Source organism: Ctenopharyngodon idella, chromosome 13 (genome assembly GCF_019924925.1).
Source record: "Ctenopharyngodon idella isolate HZGC_01 chromosome 13, HZGC01, whole genome shotgun sequence".
Lineage (NCBI taxonomy): Eukaryota > Metazoa > Chordata > Actinopteri > Cypriniformes > Xenocyprididae > Ctenopharyngodon > Ctenopharyngodon idella.
The window spans coordinates 2,490,058-2,516,834 of NC_067232.1; the positions used below are offsets into that span (position 1 = coordinate 2,490,058).

The window sequence follows — 26,777 nt, forward strand, 5'->3', positions numbered from 1 at the left end:
AATGACATTTTAACATACTGTTGCACTCTGTATTGTATTTCCATTCACTTCCTGTCCCATATTCCTCATCTAATTCTTCATATCCTGCTCCTCAGGGCCCTCCTGTTCAGTCTAGCCACCACCTCCTTTTGCCCCACTTTTTGGAGGTGGGCAATTCAGGCCCAAAAACAAAAATCCAGCGGTCTGTTTTAAAATAGCACTCATTCTGCCTTTCTCCGGATTCTGTTTTAGAGGAAGAAATGTCAAAGCTGTAGCACAGTACCTCAGAGTGACATTTGGTTCATCCGAACCCTGCTATTTGTGGCTTGAAACTCAGTTTTCCCCCGTTAGTCATATGAACAGTGCTAACTCACTGCGCACACACCCTTACTTTCCTACATCAGACATGTTATACCATTATGCATTTTGAAAAGACATTTTCAGGACCCTGTTTAAGTGCTCCAGAAATGTTTTAATGAAAGCATTAAAGTAAAATAAATCTCTCTGATCAAAACAATATGTATGCAACAACCTATAACCTCTTGCAGGCATATGTGGTGATCCCTGCGGCCCCAGGTAAAGTAGGAAGTTCTGCTCAAGTTTAAAAGAAAGATTTTCAGGGTCAATAATGGCACAGGGTGAAGGAAAGGAGCTAGAAGGGAAGAAGACTGGAGATGAGTTGGGATGGGAGGAGGGGTGGAGGCGGAATTCTGTGGTTGGAGTACTAAACTCTCATTCCTCAGTAGCTCTCAGGCAACACACGGCAAGCATTAGGGAGTATGACTGACCCCAGAGCAGAATTTGCAGCGCAACAAAACACTGTGAGGTGTAACAGCATGAACTCTTAAAACACAACCTAGCAATATTTCTTCTTTCTCCTAATGGGAGATCAATGATGATAAAGGATTACCTACTTTGATTCTTTCCAATATTTTGCAACTGAAGAAATATATATAAGCAGCACGGGTATATTTTTAGCCAACACTACATTGTATGTGTCAAAATTATCAATTTTTCTTTTTTGCCAAAAATCATTAGGATATTAAGTAAAGATCATGTTCCATGAAGATATTTTGTAAATTTCCTACCGTATATATATAAAAAATGTATTTTTGTGAGTGGATATGCATTACTAAGGACTTCATTTGGACAACTTTAAAGGTGATTTTGTCAATATTTTCATTTTTTGGCACCCTCAGATTCCAGAATTTTAAATAATTGTATCTCGGCCACATATTGTCCTTTCCTAACCATACATCAATGGAAAGCTTATTTATTCAGCTTTCAGTTGATATATAAATCTCAATTTCAAAAAATTAACCCTTATGACTGGTGTTGTGATCCAGGGTCACACACACACACACACACACACACACACACACACATATATATATATAAGTTAGTTCATGCTTTCATGACATCTAGACTAGATTACTGTAATGCATTACTAGCTGGTTGCCCTGCTTCCTCAATAAACAAGCTACAATTAGTACAAAATGCAGCTGCTAGAGTTCTTACCAGGTCAAGAAAATATGATCATATAACACCAATTTTATCATCTCTACACTGGTTACCTATTAAGTTCCGTATCGATTATAAAGTACTGCTAATGACCTATAAGGCTCTAAATGGTTTAGCTCCTGTGTACTTAACCGATCTTCTATCGCCCTACAAACCTTCACGCTCTTTAAGATCACAAAACTCTGGACTTCTGGTTGTACCTAGGATAGCTAAGTCCTCTAAAGGAGGGAGAGCGTTTTCACATTTGGCTCCTAAACTCTGGAATAGCCTTTCTGATAATGTTCGGGGCTCAGACTCGCTCACCCAGTTTAAATCTAGATTAAAGACACATCTCTTTAGCCAAGCATTCACATAATGCATCTCATATCAGATCAATTGCACATGACTATCTTTGCTTAATGTCATGAACAGCAGCTATGCTAATTATCCTCCATTTGCTTTTCCGTTTTACCTCGGGACGCCCGTCCCGAGGTGACTAGAGAGTACATCAGTTTCAGTTTGGATCCAGCCTCTTAAGACCTCAGATGACCAACACTTTTGAAGAGACAGCGCCAACTCCTGCGAGGACTTCAGAAGACGCAACATCTGGATCAACACGCACATTCGCAAATTTCTATATATCCTAATTATTGTTAATATGTAATTCATTTTTCCAGGAGCTCTTTGCTTCTACCTTCAATTAAATTGCTAACAGTGATTGTAAATTAATATTAAAATTATTACATTATTAGCTAACTGCATTCTCCAAATTGTAATGTTGACATGCATTCTCTGTAAAGCTGCTTTGAAACGATATGTATTGTGAAAAGTGCTATACAAATAAATGTGAATTGAATTGAATTGAATATATATGTATTCAAAATGAAGCTAAAAGAATTAATAAATATGTCATTTTTGATATTTATATCACCCTTATGCATTTGTATTGGTTAAATCTTTTAAAGGCTTTTAAACAAATGAAATTGTACTTAAGGTGAACACAATACTGTAAAAAAATATTTTCATGATTTGTTATCACAACTTTTTTTTCTTTTGTCAAATCAACATGTGGTTCAGATAACATAATATTTTGAGTTTCTATTTATTAAACCAATCTCCTTCATTGTATTAACTCAAATTTTTAATTTCAATGAACTCAAAATTTTAAGGCAACCAGGTAACTTACTTTTTAAGTTAAATGAACAATAATGTTTTACAGTGTGTAAAGTTTCATAACAAATATCATTAAATAATCCTGTAATTTCATATTTTGCCACTTTGATTTTTTTTTTTGAGGATTATCTGATGTTCTATAGGCTATTCATAGAAAAACGTTTGTTTTACACATACACAAAAGTGCTTTATTTAAATATTCTGATTTTATTTTTAAATATACATTTGACAAAAAGGGTTTAGTTACCAATCAAACATTTGATCCCATAAGACAAAGCAATTTTAAAAAATTGTGTCATCTTCTGAAAAGTCTCTCATATGTTTCACATTTTGAAAATGATAAATTGTGAATTTATTTTTAATTAAATCAAATTTGCATCACATTTGTTGTTAAATAGCTTGGTTAGGCCTTATCGCTTAATATGCAAATATGTGGGTATTTAATGAGATTGCGTCACATTTAAAAGTTTAAAGGGGTAAGGATAAGTGAAAACTACACGCAAACCTGTTCATTTCTTCAAATGTTTTGTTTTTGTTGCGTTACATACCTAGATGCGTGGCCACCATGGACTGCGCCTCACTATAACAACTTTTCGTGGTATTTTCCTCCCAGTCGAGGACAGTTTCTATAGAGACGCCTCTTGTTGCTGGTGTGACGGTTCCTGCTCTGGTGGAAAGTAACCAATGAGCGGCAGGAGTGCGGTGTCTGGTTACTCCCTCTCTTCAGCGAGCAGGAGGGCTCACAGACGGAGAGAGAGATCTGAACCTCTCGGGCTGGAAGGGTGACTCGGCTTCCCAAAGGAACTAAAGACGCGCTGCCTGTTTTCAGCCGTGTAAAAGATCTTCTCCGTTTACTCGCAGTCTGCAAGATTTTACTCATTAACCTTTAAGGACAATCCAAGGAGTCCGAGTTACTTTTTTTTATTTTATTTTTTAAATGGAGATCATGGACCTTACGGTCGAAGTAGATCTTATGAAGTAAAACCTGTTGCCAATTCGACCCGGGCTGGTTTTCCATTTCAGGTTTGCTGGTGGATGTGATGCTGGACTCTTGTTTGCGCACTGGCTGGTAGTTGGAGCGAAGTTTGAAGTTGTAGGCCACTTATTTGCGAGGTAAGTTTTTGTTTTTACATCAATACTTTGTTGAGTTTGATACTGCTGCTTGCAAAGTTTACCAGCTTTTATATTGGTCTATAAACGGCGCAAGTAGCTTTACACACCATGAGGCACCAGGCTTTGGATTAGGAAAGGTTTATGTGTGTGTTCGAGCAAAAATGCGACTTTTATTCGAACTTTATTCGAGTTTCATTATCACAGCCTACAAGAAGTTTCAAGAAGGCGTTATATGTGTAAAAATACAAAATGCAAATACAAAATGTGTGAAATGTTGCAGTGTTGGATGGTGAAGCGAGTTGGAAGTAACCGCAGGTGTTTTCCTGATGGTCACTGGTCCACTTAAGGGTCTCTTTGGATAGTTTTGTGCTTTTAACATGTAGTTTCAGTCAGTAATAGTGACATTAAAGACTTTTTTATCTTTATTTGGTATAATTATTGTAGGCGTGTCATTGTTTTGGCTCCTTTTTTGTAGCATGACCGCCAAATCATCACACTGCAAGTCTAATGTCATGGACATAGTATATATAGCATGTCTGAATGCGATACTACTACAGTAGATACAAACTAACAGTAAAGTACCATGGTATTTCTTGCTAGAAACAAATTCCATACTAATTTGACGACCATTGTACATGGATATGATAATCTTTCATACATTATGATGGTAATGAAAGAGAGAATTTTAATATTGTTATGTGCAGGCCTAGTAAAGTCAATTGTAGTTGAGTGGTGCTCTAAATCTAGTAATTCTATGGATTATTACCTGACATAGAAATACATTTTTAAATGACCTGAAAGTAATGTATAAACCACGGGAAAGCTGCGTTTAGTGCAATAGTATTATCATCCCAGACCATTACCATACTATAGTACCTCCACAGTACTTTTTGCAAAAGTTGGAAGGTTGTACTCTGCTTTTTATATCCTAATGACCATCATCATGAGTTTGAGGAACCTTTCATCCCCGTGCACTTCAGCTCTCCAAAGCTGTCATTTGAGAGCTGAAACTTGTCATTTTTAGTCTGTTTATATCTCACGATGCCACTCCTGATCTAATGGCAGGCGGAACTGTCTCTTTCCAGTGTAAACATGAGAAGTTCTTATGAAATTATTCTGTGTGGTTTGCAGTTCACAGAATTGCCAGCGAAAGAAAAGGTTCTTCCACAAAGGAATGTTCCCAACACTGAGGGTGTCTGATTCATCCAGCCATAGTTATAGGGGCCAATACAAGTTCTTGTTTTCTTTTGTGCGGTGGTCCGAAGGTTTGTTTTATCCTGTGCACTGAGCTCAATGGATCTTTTGTTTCATGTCTCTATTGCAGTTCATACAGTCCAGGCACTGCTTGCATCTGGGTTGTGCGAATCTGGCTTGGTAATCTTGCCTAGCTAAACGTCTCGAAGTTCATTTGTTCAGGACAGGAGATGGTTCAGACTTAGTCACCATGATATCAAAATTGACAGTTCTTTTTTTTTTTTTTTTTTTTTTTTTTTTATGGAATATTGTGGTATTTATTATAAATGAAGTAACCATGCACATCATTATTTTTTTAAATTCATGTGTCCTCGTAACTTCATGAATCAAAATAACTTCCCCTCCCTCTTGCACATTTCTTCTCTTCTCGTGTTTACCGACGTGAGGTTAGGACAACCTGTCACTCAAATGAGATCACAGCGAAAGCAAATCACAACCATTTAATGATCCAATTAAGTCTCGATCAGAAAAATAAATGCTACATCCGAAATCAAATACTATATACCCTACTATATAGTATGTGTAAAACAGTATGCCAAAAAATATGTCCAAATACATAAGCTGTGTCCCAATTCAGAGGCTGCATCCTTCGAAAGCTGCGAAAATTGGACCAAGCGTTGTTAAATGCAACGGTCTAGCTTACTTAGGATTTCTAGGATTGTTCTTGGTGACAGCTGCCGTTGTTGAGTGGAAGTAATGACTTTTTTGAAAGTTATAGCTATTAAACTGTCTGTAAACAAAACAGCGTTGACAAACTGTCTAAATATGTTCACCATGGTCCATTTCTGTATATAATAAAGAGTATAAACTATATATAATCACATCTTGGTAAGATATAAGTCCAGTTGTTATTGTTTTTTTTTTAACATTTGTATCATTAGATATTTGAGCAAGTGTATTCATATGTCGCGCAATGAATTCTGGGGTTGGCAAGGCTGCAAAGGATCCATCTGTTTTTTCTTCATTTAATGGGAAACGAAAGATGTGTTTGGAGGCTGTATTTGAAGGAGCCTTCGAATTGGGACAGCCTTCGTTGCGCCGCGTTGACGCAGTCGGCCTTTGAAGGATGCAGCCTCTGAATTGGGACGAAGTTATGGAATTCGAAAAACAGTAGGCGAAAAGTTCCCTAACGACTTACTACTTCCGCCGAGATTCTGAAGTGTGCATTCGATGGACACTTTACTATCCCGTGAGGCCACGGGAGAGGATTTATCAATGAAAGTGAAGCAACACAACTTGACTTTGGTAGGTCATGTGACAGTAACAATATGGCGGATGTAGTACGTCCGAATTTCATTCATACTACCCGTAGACCTATTCATAGTTTATAGAGTGTATACTTTAACAGTCATGAAGTAAATTCAAATGTAGTACCTACTCAGACAGTATGCAATTTCGGATGCAGCGTAAGTCTCACCCTACTTTTTTTTTTTTTTTTTTTTTGGTTAGAAAAGCGTTTCCTTTGGATATACATCACAATAGGGGAGAAAAGACTATGGCAAATTTGTTTGTTTCATGCCGACTTTAAGGCCCGTTCACACCAAGGATGATAACGATAAAGAATTGTTCTAAGTTTAAAAAGAATAGCAGCGTCCACATCACAACTATAATGATATCGGCACAGAGAAACAATATCGTTGGAATCACACACAAAACTGATGGTTTTCCAGCTGATGAACGATAAAAACACTGACAGCCAATCAGAATCCATCCTGCTTTGAAGAGCTTGAGCATTTAAAGCGGCAGACTTTAAAGGATCCACTGGACTTTAAAGGAACACTCCACTTTTTTTGAAAATAGGCTCATTTTCCAACTCCCCTAGAGTTAATCAGTTGAGTTTTACCTTTTTCGAATCCATTCAGCTGATCTCCGGGTCTGGCGGTACCACTTTTAGCATAGCTTAGCATAGTTCATTAAATCTGATTGGAATATCATTGCGCCTGCTGCACCCATGGTATGGCAGCAAAGTTCCTTGATTATTACGCCGGAATGAGAGTATAGTTCATAGCCATATCGGCCTAGAAAATCGCAACTTTTCATTTTCCGTCAGTCTTGGTACACGATGTAACTACAGAAGAGTCAAGTCAACTCTTTGGTCATTTTTGTGCGAGATGCTAACGGTCTAATCAGATTCAATGAACTATGCTAAGCTATGCTAAAAGTGGTACCGCCAGACCCGGAGATCGGCTGAATGGATTCAAAAACGGTAAAACTCAACTGTTTATGGGAGTTGGAAAATGAGCCTATTTTTAAAAAAAGTGGAGTGTTCCTTTAAAGAGCTTGAGCATTTAAAGTGGCAGACGATGTAACTGCAGTGCACACGTATAATAAATAGAATATCATAACGACACTGAGGAACGGTTTCATTGAAATCTCCTTCAAAACTTATTTTCTAGATGATTAATGATTAAAACATTGACAGCCAATCAGAATCCACTGGACCTTAAAGCGGCAGACAACATACCTGCAGTTTGTGCTTATAATAAACAGAACGTCATTGTGCATTGGTGTGGATGCTAATGTAGTTATTTTTTCAACTTCTGCAATTCAGTCCATCAGTTTTAGCCTTGCGTTTTGAGTACTTAGACTGAAATTGGATGGATGTGAAAGTAGGCCGACAGTGAAAGAGGTTTACCTACATCCAGTGGATGAAGTCACCTCTGACTGTCTGAATCCAGCTGCTATGTATTTCTGTGTGCTATGAGCCTTTCAGATGGATTATGGCTCTTATTATGTGATGTAACAGCCATTTGGATGGTGCATTTGACAGGTGGGTAAGAAAGGGCGTGAGCGTTGGTTTGCTTGCTTGTGTTTCGCGTGTGTAAATGTTTATTCTGTTTCCTAACATTTGGGTGAACAGGAAGCTTCTGTAGGCGACTTTGATAAAGTGGCACAACAATCTTGGTTGGCCTCTCATTTTACAAAACGAATAACATAAGCATTGTGTCAAAGTGGTTTTTTCGGCTCGTGCTCTGAGGAGAACTTACTCACTGGATTGAGAAATGTGTTGAACGGAAGTCTCAGTTTTGATGGCCGCCTGGATCAAGCCCCACCCTCACACCTTTGATGCTAATTCTGCTCTTTCAGCGTGTTATTTTGTTCTGGCCTGTCTCCACTGAGGAAATTCCATCTCTGCTGAACCGCAGTTCACTGCGCTTTTACACGCCAGGCGCGCACAGCTCAGGTTTTTAGTTCAGCTAAATTCAATCATCTATGTGAGGTGTTTTTCTTTAGAACGTGCATTTGCAATCTCTTTTGCACTCTGCTTTGTGCTTATTCTGAAAATCTTTATAGTCTTTATACTACAGACATTTACGTTTTTGAGTCAGTGCTGATACATATTTTTAAATGATCTGTTGGAATAAATTGGCTTTTTGGGCACGGAAATAAAGCTCTGATAGTATGATCCTGTTTAAAAGTTTAGGGTCAGTAAGATCTTTTTTTTAAAGAAATTAATATTTTTATACAGCAAGGGTGCATTAAATTATGGAAGCTTGTTTCCACCACTAAATAAAAAAGTAAAAAAAGGTAATTGCGACTTTTTATCTCACAATTCTGACTTTTCTTCTCGCAAGTGCGAGATTTAAACTCACGGTTGCATGTTATAAAGTCAGAATTGCAAGATATAAAGTCACAATTCTGACTTTTTTCTTGCATTTGCGAGTTATCACGCAATTCTGACTTTATCTCACAATTCTGACTTTTTTCAGAATTGCATGATATAACTTGATATATAAACTTTTTTTTCTCAGAATTGCGAGTTTATGTCTCACAATTCTGACTTTATAACTCGCAGTTGCATGTTATAAAGTCAGAATTGTGAGAGAGGCCTATAAACTCACGTCAGTCTTTTTACCCTCAGAATTGGACATTATAACATGCAATTGCGAGTTTTATATTTCACAATTCTGACTTTTTAGCCTAACTCGCAGTTCTAAATTTATATCGCACACTTCTGACTTTATAACTCGTAATTCTGACTTTATATCACACAATTCTGACTTTATATCATGCAATTCTCACTTTATAATTCACAGTTGTGAGTTTACATCTCGCAATTCAGAGAAAAAAAAGTCAGAATTGTGAGATATAAACTCACAATTGCGAGAAAAGGTCAGAATTGTGAGATAAAAAGTCGCAATTTTTCTTGCTGAAGCCTTTTTTTTGTTTTCTTTTTTTTCATGGCGGAAACAAGCTTCCATATTAAATTGATCAAAAGTAAGATTAAAGATTTCTGTTTCAAATAAATGCTGTTCTTTTGAACTTTCTATTCATCATAGAATCCTGAAGAAAAAAAAAAAAAAAAAAAGTATCATGGTTTCCACAAAAATATTGCGCAGCACAACTGTTTTCAACATTGATAATAATAATGTTTTTTGAGGAGCGGATCAGCATATTAGAATGATTTCTGAAGGATCATGTGACACTGAAGACTGAAGTAATGATGCTCAAAATTCAGTTTTGTCATCACAGGAATAAATACATTTTAACATATATTAAAATAGTAAACAGTTGTTTTAAGTTGTTATAATATTTCACAGTATTACTGTTTTTACTGTATTTTTGATCAAATACTGTTTATGCATCCTTGGTGAGTGTAGAGATTTCTTTCAAAAACATTAAAAAATCTTACTTACCCAAACTTTTGAACAGCGGTGTCATTAGTGTTTGATATGACGAGTAACTAGACTTTTTAACTTTTGTGTTAACACAATGCTTGGGTGGTTGCCAGGGTGTTCTTGTGTTCTTGCTTGGGTTAATTTTCTTTTCTAGGAGTGCAGTAAACAAATCATTCCTTGGATGATTCACATATTTTGGATTTTTTTTCCAGAATGGGAACTTATTGAAAGCTGGTATATTGTGTGATCTATAAGTAAACCCAACCAGGCTGTTGCCCCAGGCACAGTGTGTATACATTTGGCCAAGGCTCAACACGTGGCGGATATTGGTGCGTTTGACCCTGAGTAGCAGCGACGAGTGGGCAGTTTTATTCTGGAGGCCTCTGGTTTTCTCCAGAGCTCTACTTTAGAGGCTTGATTAATCACACCATTGGGAGAAGAAAAAAGAAACCGCCCGGGGCTCACCCACACTGAACTGGGATCAGAGCCGCCCTGTGTGAATTACAAGCATTACCATTACATAATGGATCACAAAACTGACATTGAATCTGGGGGGGATCTAGCAAACATTGTAGAAATGGTGTTTGACATTAAAGTAAAATGGAAGTTGAGGAAATTAGGGCTGCACAATATATCGTTCCAGCATCGACATCGAGATGTGTGCAATGTGCATCCATTGCAGGATGTACGAACGTAGTTGATCCATGATCCGTACGGACCAGGATTGGAACGCATGTGATTCGCGTATTAATTGCAAAGTTAAACCATCATAGACTGATTTTGAAGTCCTGTCAGTTTAAACACTCAAGCGAGTTTAAAACATTCATTTTCCTCCACCAGCATCACATAGTGACCTGGCCACTGTTCTGGAAGAGGAATGGCTCCAAATCCCTCTGGCCACTCTGAAGGACTCGGACCTGTCATTCCTCTCAAGATGAATTGATGCTAAATTTGCCATGAAAGGAGGCTCTACACCATACTAACAAATTATTGTGGTCTAAAACCAGGTGTTTCAGTTTCATTGTCCAACGCTGTGTACAGACCACTCATAATTGTGCAATGATTTTGCTAGTGATTGTGAATATCACAAAGATTTTAAAGTGGTTTTCTTTTGGCTAAATACATTTTATTTAGGAATTTCATGACATCTCTGGTGGAGCTTGTCGAAGAAAGAAGAAGGGAAGAGGTGGAGTTGTTTGGCGTAATTCTGTTCCCCATAGCAACCTTGTTATTACTAGAAATGGGAGAAAGTGAAGTAGTAAGGGCCAGGGATGAGTGTAGAAATGATAGGCTTCCTGCGCAATGAACAATTATGATGAACTTGAACAAGCAACACAGTGGAATAGGAAAAGAGAAATGAAGATCAGGGGCGGGGTAAATCTTTCATCCAAGTAGTGACTCATCCAAGGTAAAAGGGTGTTCTGCCTCTACCTTGTAAAAGTGTGTGCTTTGTTTTTCATGCAGAAAATATGCACAGATTTATCATGGTACAGTAATCTGGTCCTTCCAGTCGCATGCGTTACTGCCCCATATACTGCAGACAGAAGCCTACTGTTCTGATCTGCCTTTAGCGAAGTGTGTTGTCAGGGATTATTGTGCAATACTTATTGGTGTGTGTGTATATATGTTTATATTGTTTATATATGTGTGTATATAATAATATATATATACAACCTTTAAAAATGAAGATTCCAAAAGAAAAGTTTATTAAGAATGAGAATCTAGAAGGATATTAAGATATCTTGAATACTTTTTACAGTTACAGGCATGAAAACTGTATATGTTCTATGCATTTGAGCTGATGGGGGAAAAAAAATTTGATACATTTCTAGTTTTAACATTATTTTTTCTTTAGATATTCTTCTTTAAAAGATAAAAAAGCATCAGCTGTATGCAAAGTGACCCACGTTTGGTTTTTGACCACTGAAAATGTGTACAATTTACTCATGGAGGCACATTAACATGTCCATATCTCTGGGATTGAACCATCGAGGGCCTTGAAAATGAAGATACCAAAAGGAAAGTTTGTTAAGAACCAGAATTTAAAAGGATATTAAGATATCTTTAATACTTCTTGAGTTACAGGCATGCAAACTTGAGACAAAAAAAAAAAAAAAAGCCATTTTTGAATTGTCACCGTTGGCATATATTAAAACAAAGATTGCGAAAGTCAACAGATTTTACTAATAGACCTACCAATCTCTGTGTAAAAATAAAATAATGATGCTGCCATCTTTCTAAAGTCATTTTAAACCCCTCTAATTTGGCTCCAAATCTCAGGTGAAAATGGTCATTTTGACCCCTCTCTACAAAACAGTGGATTATTCAGTAAATATACATCTGTGACATTTAATATTTTGGCTTTCATCACTATTTATGTTTGTTTTTCTACAGAAAAAATATTAACAAAATCAAAAATTTGAGCCGGGGACCTTGGACATAGAATGACCGTATACTTACACTATAAAATTATTACATTTTTTGCACATGCTCATTTGAACACCATCAATAATATTAACATGTTCTAGCCTGGTAATTGAATTTTTTGTGATTATATGGATAGTTGCTTTTTATTACTCACTTTTTGACATTGTTTTTTGTCCATGGCCTTATCAGAACTGACCTGCGACCCATTTTTGAGTCATGGCCCATCAGTTGAGATCTACTGTTTTAATGCTTACATTTGAAGAACTTAATTGAAGGAAGCATAGTTGCTTCTGTTTTATGTCATACAAGCTTTTTAGGTCTCAATGATCTGTATTTGGAAAATCTGTGTATGAGGCATTCCTGGCTCTCAAGTTTTCCTTATTTTTAACAGGGATCAAGTTAGAAAGAGGTAAGGGGATCCAGCAAAGGATTCTGGGAGTTTGGAGTGTTTTTTGCTTTTTTCGGTCAAAAGCATCTCCAAGAAAGATTTTCGGCTCAGCTTACTGGCATCAGGCTGTTTTTAGAATTACAGATGATTTAACTGGGTCCAACCACAGATTAATGTTATGAGAAACTTAAACATCCTCTCTATTGGGCTTTGGTGTTCTGTTGGAAACTGTTACCCCATGCTTTTTTTTCTTTTCTTTTATTTCTTTTTCTTTTTTTTTAAAAAATGGATTGCTTCTAGAGTTTTATTCTTGAATCTGCATACTGCCAAGTTCTGCAACTAAATGGAAAATACTGAAATTATGACTCCGGTCTTAGGCATTTATGGGAAAAACAGAGTGCTTGTATCATCTGGAAGATGACTTAAAACAAGCGCTGTTCGCCTATCTCATTAACCCTTTGTCTCTACACTAAATAAAATTGGTGTAGGATTTACTTTGAAACTATTTTCACTCAGAAATTTCCAGTAATGTTCACAAATGATTATAAGGAAATGGCAAGTAACACATTGAATTAAACATGACATTTTGAAGGTGAAGTACAAAGACTGAAATAGTATTTTCTTGTGAAAAGTACTCCAATAAGATGAGTGTGCAAGACCAGGACAGTTTGCTTTGGGTAAAGGGGTTTCACCCGCATATGGAGCGTGATGAAATATCACGTTTCAAAGATTAATCCCTTTAAAATCCTCATTACTGTGACCAGGAAAACCCTGACCACGCTCATTGTTTGTGTTTCCCCAGCTCTCTCGGCACTGAGGGAATAATCTTGGCCTGAATCTACTATCCATTGCACCTCTTCTTTCAGTACTGTCTAGTTTAAGGGCTTAAAGTTTCACATCTCAGCTCATTGCTGCTGTCCAGAGAAAATCTTGAATCTCCATAATTTAAAAGATCCACCTAGACCTTTATGGAAAATAAGCTGCAAAATTGGCTCATTGAGAAATTCACAACATTGAGCAACTTGGTATATAACTGTCCACATTTACATAGCAAGTCAAAATCAGTGTTCAGTAACATGTTGGGATGCAGGGTTATTATACTTAACTGAAACCATAAAAAAAAAAAAAACTCTTCTCTTCTCTTCTGATGTTTACTGGCGCGAGGGCGGGACAGCCTGTCACTCACACGAGATCGACCAGTAGCAAACCACAACCAACCAATCAATTCTACATGGACAAAATCAAGTCCCGCCCTACATTTTTTTTTCTTGTTTGAGAAGCCGATTCACTCAAATAAACGTCACAATAGGGAAGGAAAGACTATTGCAACTTCCGGTTCATGGTGACTTTAAACTTTTTTTATTTCAAACTTTTTATTTCAGCTAAACAACTAAAAGTAAAACTGATATATAAAGCTAAATTACTGAAACTTTTAACTAAAATTAAACAAAACAGAAAATATAAAAATACTAAATGTTAATAAAAACTATAATATTTATTCTGATACTAAAACAACACTGGTGGGATGTAATTAATCTCATATGTTATGCCTTTTTAATGTAATGTTTGTATATTTTTTCAGCAAGAAACTTTGACTAAAATTATTAAAGGACATCAGGGAAAACACATTTAAAAATGGCCTTTTTTTTATTTTTTATTTTTTTTATACAAAGCTTAATATTACAGAAGTAGTTTGAAGCGGTGTTATTTGTGTGTAAAAAAAAAAAAAAAAAAAAAAAAAAATGCTGTAAAAACAGGCTTTTCTTCCTCCTCTTGAAACATTTTCCCCAGACGTGTAAGATTTCTCCTTGAAGTGATTACATACTGCATATCCCAAATTCCCCTGCAGTCCTATCCTGAGTTTCAGTGCTGCTTGATGCCTTTTAACATTTTTAGAAATAACTGCCATCATGGATAATGACTGGGAAAAGAAACTTTTCTGAAATTTGCATAATTAAATAAACAGCCGGCAGTGAGAGCTCACATTGTTAGGAAGGTGTAACATACTGTTTGCTACAGTATGTTCGGAATGGAATGCTAGCGTGCTTCATACTGCATGGTTTATATTGTATCCTGTCTGCAGTAACATATTGTTCACACATGACCAAGTTGCATGTGTAATTTGGCTCCCACAATAAGTACAGTTAAAATGCCTTTTTTCAGTGATGGACAGTAACAAAGTATATGGATCTACGATCTACTTAGGCTTTTGGTAAATGCTGCACTGAATGAATCATTCATGAATTGGACCGATCCAATTGCATCTGTTTTCGAGTTATGCTGAGGCATTTAGATTGAGGCCAATTTTTGGAGGATTTAAAACCAGAAATGTGAAGTGTATAATTTTATAAAACCTTTAAATTCATTCTTCTGTTAAAACCTGTATTATTAGAGCTTTAAAGCTGTTTAAATAATGATTTTTACAGTTTTAGTTGTTTATGGTAACAAATTTGTAAAATTGTAAATTTGGATAAATCTTTACATGGATATGGTTAGTCATTTTATTTAAGTGCCAAAGTTGTCAAAGTTGTCATAACTCCAAAAAATTGATGCAAACTGTTGCGTTAATTTGTTTTTGCTGAGCCAACACATTATTTTTTAGAGTTTTTTTATTTATATATATATATATATATATATATATATATATAATTATATATCACACACATCTGTTGAGCGCATAAACACAATGGCCAATCAGAGGTATTTAAGAATCCGTTCAACAGCGCTCAAAACGCTGGAGGGAAATGCTGGTATCGTTACAAATTTTAGTATCGACTTTTGACAACACTAGGGCCCTGTTTCCACCTGGTATTAAGATGCGTTTTGGTCGATCGGATCACAAATGGACGAGGGAGACATTTACCCATTTTCATCTGGTATTTTAATCTGTCTCTTTTGTCCACTTTCAACCACTTCTGTCCTGATTTCTTCGAAGGGAGGGTCTATGGGTGGGTAAATGTAAGGTTTTTTTTCAGATCTTTCGATCTAATGAACAAAATAAGCTCGTGCAATTTACATATGAACGCATCTAAATATAATAGAAAAACATACGGAGAGCAGCAGTTTTCATTTCTGCCTTGACAGAAAGACCGGCCAAACGCTGTGAGTGCGTGTTAGAAATCAGGAATGGTGAAGAACATTGTGCTTGGTAACGTATTTCATCTTCAAACCAAACGGGACTCAGCCGACAAAGTTTAGATCCCGTCTGGCTAGCGCGCTCATACCTTACGCGTTAGATCCGTAGGCGGAGAGTAGGAGGTCTTTTGTGGCTGTTTGAACACATTCAACCACATGAGTGTTTCCACTATGAAAACAATCCGGTCGAATGCGCTTTCGACCACCTCTGGAAGTAGTTGAAAGTGGACAAGCTCAAAACGTTTTACACCCCGTTTACACCTGTATTTAGTGTTGCCACTTGTGATCCAATCGACCAAAACGTATCTTAATACCACGTGGAAACAGGGCCTAAATGCCTCACTGTAGTCTTTTGCTATTTTAAAAAAAAGCAAGGGACAAGTAGAAGTTCATTTTTGTGGTAATCCAAATTATGCCGGTTCTAAACCTAAATTATTATTTTTAAAGGGAAGTCAAATTCATTGCATTGTGAGATATAGTATTCCTTGTAGTAGGTCATGCAAGTATTCAATGCAAACTGAAAATTTGCATGCTGTGCAAACTACACAATACAGCTTTTAAAAAAATAGTTGGCAGTTTCCTATTCCAAATATTCACAATTTATGTGCTTGGCGGACACTTTTATCCAAAGTGACATTTTATCAGTTCATGCATTCCCTAGAATTGAACGTATGACCTTGGTGTTGCTCTACAGGAATGAATATCTGCCTTATACTTACACTGGTTCTGTCCTGTTCTCCTGTGGCTATACGTACTGGTGGGAATGACCAAGTGCTCCACAGCACCCTGAGAGACGGGGGAAAACATTCCACTCGGTGGCTATGTTGTAATAACAAAAGCCGAGGAAAACAATCTGCATACGACAGCCCCCCACACTAAAGGCTAATGAGGCATGCGGGAGGGGTCTGGATCATACTTTCCTCCCCTCATATCCCTCTTTCACAGAGTTTCACATCCCCAATTGCATTCCTGCATAAATATGTGCCTATCTGTAGTGCTTTCTATCTCTTATGTGGAATGACCTGCTCTCGTTGGGGCTTTGAGTATCTTAGATGGAATGTGATTGCCATGTCTTTATTTTAGTGCATTCTTGATGGGGTTTGGTCTCAGAAAATCAGATTTAGGGCTTTTTAACATAATCTCTGCTTGTAAATGCTGGAAGCTGCCACCATTAATAATACACACATAGGTATGTATGAATATATGCAAATCATCACAACTCTCTGAAGATTTTTAGCATGGTAATGGATAAGACAATGTTAATGTATTTAGTCTTAGCAGAATATATCTGCTACGCTGCTGCTGCTGTTGATTATTGCTGTTGTAGGTTATTACTGCTGCTGCAGAGTAAGTACATGAACCATGAACTTGCTACTGCCAATACATCCACCAATACACTGCTGTGAGCATGTAAGACATTGTTTCAACACAAATAGCATATCTAGAATTACCCATAGCAGATCAATACAGGTGGAGCTGGGGAAGGTGGAGGGTTTCAGAGGAGTTCTAGTGCGCTACAAACTGCTATAGCGCATTTGCATGAATAAGATCATATATTGTAATTCTAGCCAAAGGATGACAGCGTTAACGCGTTAACGCATGCGATTAATTTTTTTTTTTTCCAGTTTAGAGCATTAAAAATATTAAAACAATTTTTTTTCTGTCATCCTTTGGCTAGAATTACAATATATGATCACGTTCTTATTCATACAAATGCTTTTAAACAATTTAAATGCGCCAAAAGAGAACGCGCTCTCTGTGAATGTCCTGTCACACACACGATGCACAGAAAGACGTGCACCATCGTGCGTATGGATGGTGCGCCAGAATCCAGTTCTCTGTCACTCTTGAACGAACAGTAACACGCACAATAATGCCAAAAATATCCGTTTTGTCGAGTATCCTCATAAGAGCAGCCTTGAATAGGTTAAATAATGTCTTAAAACGAAAGTAAAGAGCTGTGAGAAAGTGAGACGCGTGTGAGATCTGCGTCATGTATAGCAGCGGCAGCTCTTAAAGTGACAGCAACCACTAATGCCATCTGTCATTGAAGATAATGAAAGAACAAAGGTAACAGAAAATTAATCACTGCTCTTGACTAAAGAACTTTTGTAGCTTTAATAAATCTATATTTAATTTAGGCTATAAATTATGCAGTGCAGACTGTTTGGTAACTTTATTCAATTTCTGTATTTTTCCTATCTACAGGTAGGAAAGGCACAGGTAAATATGACGTTTATTATGGGTTATTGTGAGGATTGTTCTAAGTTCACTTAAATTAAAAGTTGTTATATTATTGAAGCCTAATAAATGCTAAAATGATATCGCTTTCAATTACACTGTAATATTGAATGGCTATAATTCATGTTTAAAATTGGGAGAAAAAATCAATTTCATCAACACATCAGTAGCATTAAACAAGTATTTAAAATATTATAAATATATAAATAAATATTAAAAACTTAAGTGTTTTGTGATTTAATCACAGAAAAAAATTGTGATTAATCAAGTTAATTTTTTTAATTGATTGACAGCACTATATATATGTGTGTGTATATATGTGTGTGTGTATATATATGTATATATATGTATATATATATATATATATATATATATATATATACAGGTGCTGGTCATATAATTAGAATATCATCAAAAAGTTGATTTATTTCACTAATTCCATTCAAAAAGTGAAACTTGTATATTATATTCATTCATTACACACAGACTGATATATTTCAAATGTTTATTTCTTTTAATTTTGATGATTATAACGGACAACTAAGGAAAATCCCAAATTCAGTATCTCAGAAAATTAGAATATTGTGAAAAGGTTCAATATTGAAGACACCTGCTGCCACACTCTAATCAGCTAATTAACTCAAAACACCTGCAAAGTCCTTTAAATGGTCTCTCAGTCTAGTTCTGTAGGCTACACAATCATGGGGAAGACTGCTGACTTGACAGTTGTCCAAAAGACGACCATTGACACATTGCACAAGGAGGGCAAGACACAAAAGGTCATTGCAAAAGAGGCTGGCTGTTCACAGAGCTCTGTGTCCAAGCACATTAATAGAGAGGCGAAGGGAAGGAAAAGATGTGGTAGAAAAAAGTGTACAAGCAATAGGGATAACTGCACCCTGGAGAGGATTGTGAAACAAAACCCATTCAAAAATGTGGGGGAAATTCACAAAGAGTGGACTGCAGCTGGAGTCAGTGCTTCAAGAACCACTACGCACAGACATATGCAAGACATGGGTTTCAGCTGTCGCATTCCTTGTGTCAAGCCACTCTTGAACAACAGACAGCGTCAGAAGCGTCTCACCTGGGCTAAAGACAAAAAGGACTGGACTGCTGCTGAGTGGTCCAAAGTTATGTTCTCTGATGAAAGTAAATTTTGCATTTCCTTTGGAAATCAGGGTCCCAGAGTCTGGAGGAAGAGAGGAGAGGCACACAATCCACGTTGCTTGAGGTCCAGTGTAAAGTTTCCACAGTCAGTGATGGTTTGGGGTGCCGTGTCATCTGCTGGTGTTGGTCCACTGTGTTTTCTGAGGTCCAAGGTCAAAGCAGCCGTATACCAGGAAGTTTTAGAGCACTTCATGCTTCCTGCTGGTGACCAACTTTATGGAGATGCAGATTTCATTTTCCAACAGGACTTGGCACCTGCACACAGTGCCAAAGCTACCAGTACCTGGTTTAAGGACCATGGTATCCCTGTTCTTAATTGGCCAGCAAACTCGCCTGACCTTAACCCTTGTGAAGAGGAAGATGCAATATGCCAGACCCAACAATGCAGAAGAGCTGAAGGCCACTATCAGAGCAACCTGGGCTCTTATAACACCTGAGCAGTGCCACAGACTGATCGACTCCATGCCACGCCGCATTGCTGCAGTAATTCAGACAAAAGGAGCCCCAACTAAGTAATGAGTGCTGTACATGCTCATACTTTTCATGTTCATACTTTTCATTTGGCCAAGATTTCTAAAAATCCTTTCTTTGTATTGGTTTTAAGTAATATTCTAATTTTCTGAGATACTGAATTTGGGATTTTCCTTAGTTATCAGTTATAATCATCAAAATTAAAAGAAATAAACATTTGAAATATATCAGTCTGTGTGTAATGAATGAATATAATATACAGGTTTCACTTTTTGAATGGAATTAGTGAAATCAACTTTTTGGTGATATTCTAATTATATGACCAGCACCTGTATATAATATTATATTATATGAGAGAAGTTTTTTTAAATTGAAAGTTAAAGATAAAATTACAAAATTTTAACCAAATTGTAATGAAAGATTGCGAAGTTTACTTTTTTTTTTTTGATAAATCAGCTTTATTAAGCCTCATTTATTGCTTGTTTGTGTATATGTAAACATTATGTAAATAAATGTATGTTTAATTATAATAATAATAATAATAATAATAATTTTTACAAATATTTGAAAGCATATTTTCTCCCCATTGTTGTCTCAGGCTTTTTAAATTATTTGTATTTAACTACTTTTATTACTTACTTATTTATACAAAAATGAAAAATTCACAAAAAGTTGGTCTCCAAACATTGATGTTCCAAACATGTACACGCTGCCTGAAAAGTCTGACTCCACAGTTCAATTGAAATGTGACACATTACTATTTAGGTAGCCCCGTGTAATGCCCGCTCAAAAGTAATCCCTTAAACCCTGAGCTTCCTCTGTCTCTCTTGCCTCACAGCATGCTGGGATTTCCAGGGGTTTATGGCTCTTTGTAACTACAGCTGTGGCAGCAGTGCAGAGGTTTGGACATAATAAAGAACAGTTTAACTGCAAGTGTAACTGACCCCACCCTGACAATTAGACCTGATGGGACACAAACAGATTTTTTTTTTTTTTTTTTGGTTTTGTTTTGTTGTGGCATTATGACGATTGATGGACCAGCTGTACAATTTCAGTAGCGTTTTCTTCTTTTAGAATCGTATTTAAAATGAAATGAATCACAGATTTCTCCTTACCTACAGTAATTCCTGGTAGGCTTTGTGGTATTCTATAGAGATCTCACTTTAGCTTCAGCAAACATATGATTCAGCCTCCTGGGGTCAACAGCATGACTTCTGAAATCATGCTTCAGGAAAGATAATGAATGAACTGCTCTTTCTAGGAAGAGCACATGCGCCCAAGCACGATACCTTGTTAATTATTTTTCTACATCTATCTATTTCTGTTCTTAATGCCGAAGGATATAATTTCTGCACCACTAATGGCACCAAATGAAATAGCAATGATAATCATAAATGTTTTAGAAGGTATCTTCCACCCACTCTGTATTCTATTGGTCTGCTGATGGATGTAACCATGGCCTTGTGGGCGGGGCAAATAATATATATTCATAGCCTACTTTTAATGTTCCATACAAATCCTAATGGTTAAAATCAAGCTTTGCCCTACATTATTGCCCGAGGAATTGCTACACTCGGAAATATGGTACATTTTATGGTACAAGTTAAATGTGCGGCTGTTTCTTTAAGTCAGCATGAAATCAAAATGAACCCCATTTAGGCCTACTTAAAGTCCCCCTGTAGTCAATAATATCCGTTAAAACTCGTCTTTGATCACCAAAATGACATATTTGAATGTTTTTTCCTGTGAAAAAAATGCCTTCATGCCTTAAAATAGCTTGAATGTAACTCTACACACTTGCTTCATTTAGTATATTCAGATCTATGAATATGCTAATCAGCCCCACCTCCACTCACTCGCACAAGCTCAGAGATCCCACTCGGTCAACTTACTGAGGTAAACGCTGCACAATGGTATCGCTTTTTACAACATCAGAGAGATATAACGGTATTTATTATGATTAGCCTTTTGCTTGACTGCGTTATCAAACAGCTAATAATGTGTTGCTAATGTTCATAGTTAATGATATGCTAAAGCCTGCCCGCACGTTGACATGATTGGTTACAAGTTAGTTTGTGGTGTAAGAAACACCAGCGATTTCAAACTGCATTTTTGAAACTGTCTTTAGATCACTGCAGTTTTAAAGAGACAATACTCAATGGTGTTGACTTATGAATTTTCACATGGTTTAAAAACACCACATAGACATATAAACAACATTAAAAACTTGATTTTCACCACAAGGGGACTTAACATATTTTGTGTCTTCTAGTGTGATAAATTGGGCACAATGAATCATTTTTTTATCTTATTGTGCCTGATTTATCGGTTCACGTTATACCTAAGAAAAAAATGTACCTTTGTAATCTGTCATTACTTGCTTCTCCTCTAAATGACTGTGTGTGTGTGTGTGTGTGTGTGTGAGTATGTGTTGGCCGACATCACTTGGTTAACAATAGCCAAACAGCTATTTACTATAGAAATTGTTTTAGGCTACTGTTGTAGGTGATGCAGCCTATTTACAGTTTTGCCAAAAGTTAGCAATAATAGCAAATACCTGATATATATTTGAAAAAGAATTTAAAATCCTCAGAGAGCACTTGTAAATGTCCTGGATGTATTATGTACAATGTTGATGATGATTGTAAGAATGATATTGATGTGTTTTGTCATCCCACAGGCAGCATGCATGTGTCTCTGGCTGAGGCGCTGCAGGTGAGAGGAGGGCCCCTGCAGGAGGAGGAGGTCTGGGCCGTGCTGAACCAGAGTGCAGAGAGCCTGCATGAACTCCTCCGCAGAGGTAAACCGCTGTCCTGGCTCGGACCGCAGTGATAACTCCCACGTCTCCCATGGGTACCCAGCCATGTTGGCTCAGAACTTGAGGCCTTGGGATGGCCGGGACAATCAGAGACCTTGGATTGCAGTCTGATGTCTTTGGAGCGCATAAGAACATTTGTTGATAAAACATGTCCAAAGTATTCAGCGATCTGTTCAAAATACGCATGGTTTTTCCAAATGATACCAACTATCTGGCTTCCTTTGGTGCAAGCCATAAGGTTACATAAATGTGGTGTAAATGCCAGTCATACAAAATTGAAGGAATATGAAACTAAAAAGGAATCTGTTCCAAAACCTACTGAGCTGCCTACATAGACAACATTTTAAGTCATCATAGTCATGCTCATGATGTGATTTTTTTTTTTTTTTTTTTTTTTCCCCATTTGGCCAAATTTTGACAAATTGAAAGAAATGTTGGTTATAAATATACTTGATATAAGTACACTAATGTACACTGCCTGGCAAAAAACCAAAAAAACAAACAAACAAACAAAAAAAAACCGCTGTTTGGATTTAGGCAAATACTTAAAGGGATAGTTCACCCAAAAATGAAAAATATACCATGACTGACTCACCCTCAAGCCATCCTAGCTGTATATGACTCTTCTTTCAGACAAACACAATCGGAGATATATTTAAAAATATCCTGGCTCTTCCACGCTTTATAATGATATTGAACGGTGGAATGTTTTGAAGCCCAAAATAAATGCTTCTGTCCATCATAAATATAATCCATGCGGCTCCAGGGGGTTAATAAAGGCCTTCTGAAGCGAAGCGATGTGTTTTTGTAAGAAAAATATCCATATTTAAAACTTTATGAAGTAAAATAACTAGCTTCTGCCAGACGACCGTACGTATACTGCGTAAGTCAACTTACGCCAAAAGAGTAACCCCTGATGCGATATATGAAGCAGTATCGTAAGCTTAGACGCCTCTCTCGGTTTAAACAAATAGGGCTGGGCAACAAACTCAAGCTCCTCTTCTTTTATATCGAAATCGTCTGACATTTCTCTTTAAAATTTCTTCTTTTAGACTTCTAATTCGTGACCGGTGTTTTGTTTTGCTCTATCCTCTGCGCTTCCATGTTCATCATTACGTCATGCGTCAGGTCAGAGGTCACTCTTCCACCGCAAATCAATGCGTATGGCCGTCTGCCGGAAGCTAGTTACTATAGTTAATAAAGTTTTAAATATGGATATTTTTTCGTACAAAAACACATCGCTTCACTTCAGAAGACCTTTATTAACCTCCTGCAGTCGTATGGATTATTTTTATGATGGATGGATACATTTTTTTATCTCTGATTGTTCATCTGAAAGAAGATAGTCATATACACCTAGGATGGCTTGAGGATGAGTAAATCATGGGATAATTTTCCATTTTTGGGTGAAAAAGACTTTAAGAGTCTATGACTGGATCATTATTGCAGTGATTATGTTTCTAGCATTTTATATGTTTGGGAACAGTTCTTTTAATTATATCTATTGATACACCTCTTGATGGAAGTAACATCACAACATTTATTTCCATCAAGAGGTGCATCAATTTTTGGTCAAGATCTTGATTTGACAATGCAAGAGGTGAGCACTCTGTAAAGTCTACTCCAGCACATCCCCTAGATTCTATCTATATTTATTGTTTATATATTAAGTATGTTTGTTTATGACCTCTTCAGAACCTGGTAGCCTCTGTTGCCAAGTAACATGCAGAGAATGCTGCTTTATTTTGAATATGCTGAAAAATCTGACCTTGTGTGCTCCAAACCACTAGTGCGGTGCCATTCAGAGTGTTTTTCTTAATAGTTCATGGAATTTTTGAAGATTTACATTCCATTTTCTCCATTATTTCAATGATAGACAGAGAACGTATCCTTGTCTCTGCTTTTTAGTTCCTTTTTTGTCACTAATTCTTTTCATTCTCTTTCTGTCTGAATTTTTCCTTGTTCACCTGGTTTCTCTGGTTTGGTCAGCATGTAGTAATTCTTTCCTCATGATCGTAAACCTTCTAGTTTGTTAAATGTACAGAATGTCCCAGTTTGACATTTCAGAAGGAGACCATTATCGATTCAATAGTAGAATTTCATGTACTAACCTTGTGTTTGTGTGTGACAAATGTTAAAATTGGCATGGTAGTCCAAATTTCCACCAAAATACCATAGTTTGTATGATATGGTATAACTTAAATTATACTATTATGTAGCTAAAAATCATATGCAGTCTGCATAAGCAAGAATTATAGCACTCAGAACACCTTAGCAACCACATTCAAATTTGTTAAAAAACAATATAAACACTTTAGCAACTACATAGGCAAGTACCATTTTTCTTAGAAAATCTAGTTATTTGCAGTCAAATCTCTTGTTGTAATTGTTAAAAATCTGTCATTCTTTTGGATGACTTTTGCTAATATAAGTTTTGAATAGCTTTATTGTAGCAGTAACCACAGTAGCCTTGGTATTTTGGTGGAAACTATGGTTATCATGATGAGCTTTTGCAAGAGGAGCTGGCAGGGATTGTTTGAAACAGAAAAACAAGAAACTGAGGTCATGTCTAGTATCACTTTAAGTGAATGCCCTGTGACAACTCAAGAAAAACTGTTTTCCCTCAGACCACAGGTATGCCACACAGCCCATGCTGTTACCTCAAAAAAATATCTTTAAACGTGAAAAATATTTCACCGTCCACATTTGCTGTATTGTCCTTTCCTTGTAAACAATTCAAAGCCATTACAAGCCTCAGCTGTGATGTTATCAGTGCGTTCAACACGATTCTTTTGTAAAATGGTTATTATTTCCATATGTGCATGTTTAACGTCCTCAGCTAATTGTTTAAGAGTGATTAGAATAAATCTCTGGCCTCCTTAAAAGCTGTCAGCGTAGGCCCTAGCAAAAATAGCACCTATCAGTCTGATTCAAAGAATTGTGCCTGTGCAGAAGCTATTTATCTTAATTTTCTGTCTCTGGAGTGAAGGGCGAAACTTTGGTGAAATTTGTGAGAAGGCTTACTCAGCCTTATGTCCGTCCGCTGTCTCTCAGAATGACTGTGTGGGCTAGTGTTGTGTGTCAACGCTGTGAACAAAAGCCTCTTTATTGTCCCCCGCACCCTGGTTTCCTAAAGAGCAGTTTGGTGGGCAGTTTGTGGTGATTGAGATGATGCCAGCTCCTCTCGACCGATATCTGCTGCCATTCCTGCACAGATCTTGAGACTCTCGACAAGTCTTTCTCACAGTCAGGGGACAATTCTCATTCTGTCGTCATTCCAGACAGTCGTTGCCCCCTTTATTCAGCAGACCTGGCCATTAGCCAGTAGGGTTTGGAATGTAATTAAGCCCTTGTCTTCAGGGTCGAGGAGGACGATGATGATAAAGATGATGTAGCCGCTTCGGCATGTGTTCGCAGGGAGAAGTAGGACTCTCCTCGTCTCACAGTAGCTTGTTATCTGGCCTTGAGTTGCTCTGGGGTGAAAACTTGCTGGCAAAGGTCCCTCTTGACAGAGTTTGCAGAAATTCTGGGCCCTGGACGAGAGTCATGGGACATGACTTGAACAAGTCAGCAAGTTTGCTTTGTATAACATGCTGTTTTAGTTCGAAGGCAATGCTTTATAATATATATATATATATTAGGGCTGTCAATAGATTAATTTTTTTAATTGTGCACCCTTAATCGCGATTAATCGCACACCATTTATCTTGTTTAACACATCCATTTTGCTATCATCGCCTATATCCAGCAAAGTAAACCATCAGATTGAAGTGTGATTTTCACAAAACTGTATTTTTCAGCTTTTTTCAAGGTAAATTTTAGATGTCTTTCTAAAAAAGGACACTTTTTAGACTCCAAAAGGACGCCAAATAACCAAATGATATGATTTCATATATTTCATACATTTATGTAGGCTACACTAAAGCACCCATAAAAAAAATCACAGCAAAAAAAGTTTCAGAATTCAGTGTATAGTATGTGCAACAGCAAAGAGTTTGTTTACATTTTAGACAAGTCAAGTTGCGATATTGAACAGGACCACATGGAGATGCCAAAAAAACCTAAACCAACCACCTTGACCTGCATATATACTATAGTACACATACACAGGACAAATCCAAACATTATCCTGAATGTGTGTGAAAACGTGAATGTACTGAAATGTGTCTGTGCATAAATACAATGTGCGATCAGTGCGTCGAGAGCGCTCATACATGATTTGTTTGCCTAATGGACTCACGCGTGCTTCTGTACATCATTGCAATCGTCTTTACTTTGATTGCAGTCCTCATTCATCAAAACTTTCATAGCAAGAAGCTGGTTTACTTTATCCAGCCGAGAAACATAGTTTTCATATTATCTGGCCATACAGTGGTGGGATGTTTCGATGTTCCGTTCAGACAGGAACAGCGCGATGCGGGAGGGCTCACGCTCTTCAGATACAATGGCACAATATGACAGAGAGTTTGTGTTTTAAAGCGAAACAGACACT

General features: G+C 37.0%; 1 protein-coding gene across 6 annotated transcripts in view; it reads left to right on the forward strand.

Annotated features, from left to right (window-relative positions):
- Positions 1-3,314: 3,314 nt before the first annotated feature.
- Positions 3,315-26,777, forward strand: part of LOC127524929 (tyrosine-protein phosphatase non-receptor type 13-like) — an 83,527-nt gene continuing 60,064 nt past the window's right edge. For all 6 annotated transcript variants that reach the window (XM_051916986.1, XM_051916988.1, XM_051916991.1 and 3 more), the window contains exons 1-2: positions 3,315-3,765; positions 22,148-22,267. In XM_051916986.1, coding sequence (XP_051772946.1) covers positions 22,153-22,267 — 115 coding nt within the window. In that variant the 5' untranslated portion in view covers positions 3,315-3,765; positions 22,148-22,152. The remainder of the gene's footprint in view (positions 3,766-22,147; positions 22,268-26,777) is intronic.